This window comes from Palaemon carinicauda, chromosome 4 (assembly GCF_036898095.1).
Source record: "Palaemon carinicauda isolate YSFRI2023 chromosome 4, ASM3689809v2, whole genome shotgun sequence".
NCBI classification, from domain to species: domain Eukaryota; kingdom Metazoa; phylum Arthropoda; class Malacostraca; order Decapoda; family Palaemonidae; genus Palaemon; species Palaemon carinicauda.
In genome coordinates, this window is record NC_090728.1 from 145723093 (window position 1) to 145726872 (window position 3780).

The 3780-nt window shown below is 37.8% G+C and overlaps 1 protein-coding gene across 1 annotated transcript; it reads right to left on the minus strand.

Annotated features, from left to right (window-relative positions):
• Nucleotides 1–1800: 1800 nt before the first annotated feature.
• Nucleotides 1801–3285, minus strand: LOC137639695 (uncharacterized). Its single transcript, XM_068371943.1, has one exon. It carries the CDS (start codon nucleotides 3283–3285, stop codon nucleotides 1801–1803), a length of 1485 nt encoding a protein of 494 aa, XP_068228044.1.
• Nucleotides 3286–3780: the final 495 nt, after the last annotated feature.

The window sequence follows — 3780 nt, forward strand, 5'->3', positions numbered from 1 at the left end:
CGTGCCTTTGCGCATAAACATGTTTTCTTTTTTTAAACCATCCACCTTTCCTCTCAGTAGGAAGCGACTCCAATGAGTTAAACTTCCTACAAGAGATGAAGCTGTCAGCATCACCCCACCCCCCAAACACACACACATCATAGATAGATAGATAGATAGATAGATAGATATTTTATTGACCACAACATATACAGCTCATATTTACAATAATTCTGTACTTCTGGTCCAAATAAAGCTAAAATACTACACTTGGCAATACAATACATTATATACACAAAGGTAAGAATAAAAGTTTTTTCTAAGTATACAAGACATTATTTTGTAAACATTTATCGGTAATAAAACAAACTCTAGTAGTTATCAAAAAACAAATAAAATTAACAACCAAATTTGTCATTTATATACAAAATCATACTCCAAAAAGCTGTTTTTTCCATAATTCAGAAATATTCACAAATACACGTAAACGATTAAGCTAATAATCTTACATTGCTCTGCCAGGGTTCGCCGATTTGAAAATATATCCCTCATGTTGGAAAAATTATAAGTATCTCTGATATTTTGTGTCCTCGAGCTTGTGTTACGTGTACTTCTGTCTGAAAGGCTCCACAGGTACACAGCCGCTCTTCCAAAGGCAGACGGCCTCTCCCCCTCCTACCCCACCTACCTACTTCCACCGCCAGCGAGTGAGATGCAATCCTGAACCTAATAAATGAGACTCTATCTAACTCAGAAACATTATGCCTAAGAGAATAGATGTCATGAACTAAGAGATCTGGATTGACTTTTCTATATATTACTTTTCTTGAGGAGTCAGAATTAATGATGTTACGCCTGAGTGTCTCCATTGCAATTTCTACATCATCTCTACTATCATTAATCAGCCCTTCTATTTAAATCTTGGTGTTATACCTGGCTCCTAATACGGTCTTAATTGAAAATATCAAAAGGGTCATCCTCCATCGAAGTCCTCTCTCTCCACATCCGACCAAAAAACTTTCTCTGTTTGCTACGAACAAGATCCCGCAATGGCGGATACACTGATTCAATATAACATAATTCATTACATGTTGTCTTTCTAACGCCAAGCAATAGTTTTAATCCCCAGTTGTATAGCTTAACTACTGGCTTCAAGTCTGCATTCAACCATGACTCACACCCATACAGGATAGCTGACATCAAAGGCACATCAAAAATTCCTTTTTTTAACAATAAATGGGATATCATTATTTTTATACAAAAACGGAATAAATTTATTGATATGTGGCATCCTGGATCGAGCATGGGCCGCAACAGAGGAAGACACAGAGCCATCTGCAGTAAAGACTGATCCCTGATATACATGTTGTGAGCAGGATTCTAGTGTAAGGCCATCGATCTCAATTGGCTGCATTAATTTTCATCCCATAAGTGTGACAATTTTGCTTCAATAATGTTATTTTATGGATGATAGCTTCTCTGGTAGTTGCAAGGAGAACTGTATCATCCATTAACACTAATAAATGGAGCCATGATAAAAAACCATCAGGATCGCAACTATTCTTAATAAGCTTAATGAGATCATTAATGTACAAAATGAAAAGAAGGCACGATGTAGAGCTTCCCTGACGAACTCCCACAGTAGTAGTTATGATTGCAGTACCAATTACGCTGTTTGTTACTCTATAAATAGCTATCAAGGCTGCTAGCATAACAGCTCCACTACCTAAACGTTCTAAAACCTTAAATAACATTCCTCTAGGTACTAGACATATGCCTGCCTAAAATCAACAAAGAGGACAGAGTTTATTATTTTTCTTCCTAGCCATGTCCATCAGCAATCGCAAAGCTACAATATGCTCCATGCAACCCCTTCCCCTCTGTGCCCCAGCCTGGCTTAAACCATGTTTTAAGTCGTGAACAAAGAATCATATCATACAACTTTGCTAAACCGTTAATAACTGTGATGCCTCTATAATTCTTGGGTTCCTGTCTGTTGCCTTTCTTAAAAATCGTAAAGAGCTTGGCCAAAGACCACAAACTACGATAAGATTCAGGCAGGAAAAGGGGGTTAAACAAAGTAGCGAGTGTTAACAACCATTCCATTGGATGCAACTTAAGAACACCAAGGGAGACCCCATCTGGACCACATGCCTTATCAGGTCTAATTCTATTAATCTGGGATTGAACTTTTCCGAGTGTTATATGATCGTCCAAGATAGGGACATTTACAAATGACTGTATATTTTCATCAAGTAGACTGTTTTCTTCAGTATTTAATACATTTTTGAAATATTCTTTGAATTCCTCATCTGTGGGATCCCCATCAGTTTTATTTTCAACCTGAAATTTCCCCTTCCAGTCTACAGCCTGCCAGACTTTCAAGTAATCACGGTCCGGAAGGAGACAGTCCCAGCGGTCGGTCTGTGCTTCTCCACTATCCTCTCTAGACGTACCTGCCCTACTCTGACACATTTCAGAACATTGGTATAATACATTCGATACAATAGAAGCAAAATCATTTACATTATTGATAAAATTATCAGTATCTATGTTCATACCTGAAATTGATGCATTAAACATCTTTGGGTCAATCCTCTTATACTTAATTGGTGTCTTTACCAAACTGCTACACTTATATCCCATTAGTGATGCATGACCACCCAAGAAAGATGCTCGCCTTAACACAAAATCAAGATCGATCCTACCTTTAGACATTTTAATGGATATTGGCGCATGGTCAGAAGGTAAATTCTCGGTTGGGTGTACACGAAATGATTCTATAGAATTAATCAACTGTATTGACCCTACACATACGTCTAGTTCGGATACCCATCTAGTTCCCTGCTTATAAGTCTTGTTGCTAACAAAGTGTTTGTCATAAGCTTTCAGATTATTAACTACCAACAAGTTATGATCCTTACAAATTGTTGTTAGAACATAGGCATTATCATTAGGAACATTCACGTCATCAGCGACAACTGGATAAGAAAATTCTTCAGTATTGCTTATTTTCCTCACACCTTTACCGAACCTCGTATTTAAATCCCCAATTATTATAAACTTGTTATCGTATTGACCCTCTATTAACTTTTCTTGTATTGACTCAAATTCCTTCTGAGAAAAATAAGGAGAATCATTCGGTGGGATATAACAAGCTCCAAATACTACTTTCGGGATTACTTGTAACTGAAACCATATCTGGTCAGGTATGCTTGTGTCCACACTTAAAGCCTCTTGTGACAGCACATTCCTCACTAATACAGCCGTTCCACCGCTGTGCGAATAGTCCCTATCATAACTCATGTAAGAAACATATCCGGGCAAACAAACTGGCAAAGTCGTCTTTATCTCATTCAAAGCTACAATATCATATTGTAATAAGAATTTCTCAACATTTATCTTCTCTAATTTGGTTTTACAACCACCTATATTCCAAGATATACCATTTAAAGGTTGAGTAACATGTTGTGATCGATTAAAAAAACCCAGCAATCCCCGTTTATCAATGACAACCCCATCTTTATACAACTTGCGTTCTCTAGTATTAAATACAATGGTACATCCAACGTTTTCGGGACGTTCCCGTTCTCTCTTTTCTGCTTCATGTAACCTCTTCCATTCCGGTCTCACACTTAGGTGCACATCTTTCTTGATGAATATTTTCTTGTAAATTTCATCACGCTGCTTCAGTTCCTTTGCTTTCTCCAGTATCCTATCTTGGCTTACTCTTGATTCCACAGTAATCAGGATTGGGCGACGCCTTCGGGACCCTTCGGCCGCGTTCTTCGATCAAACTGT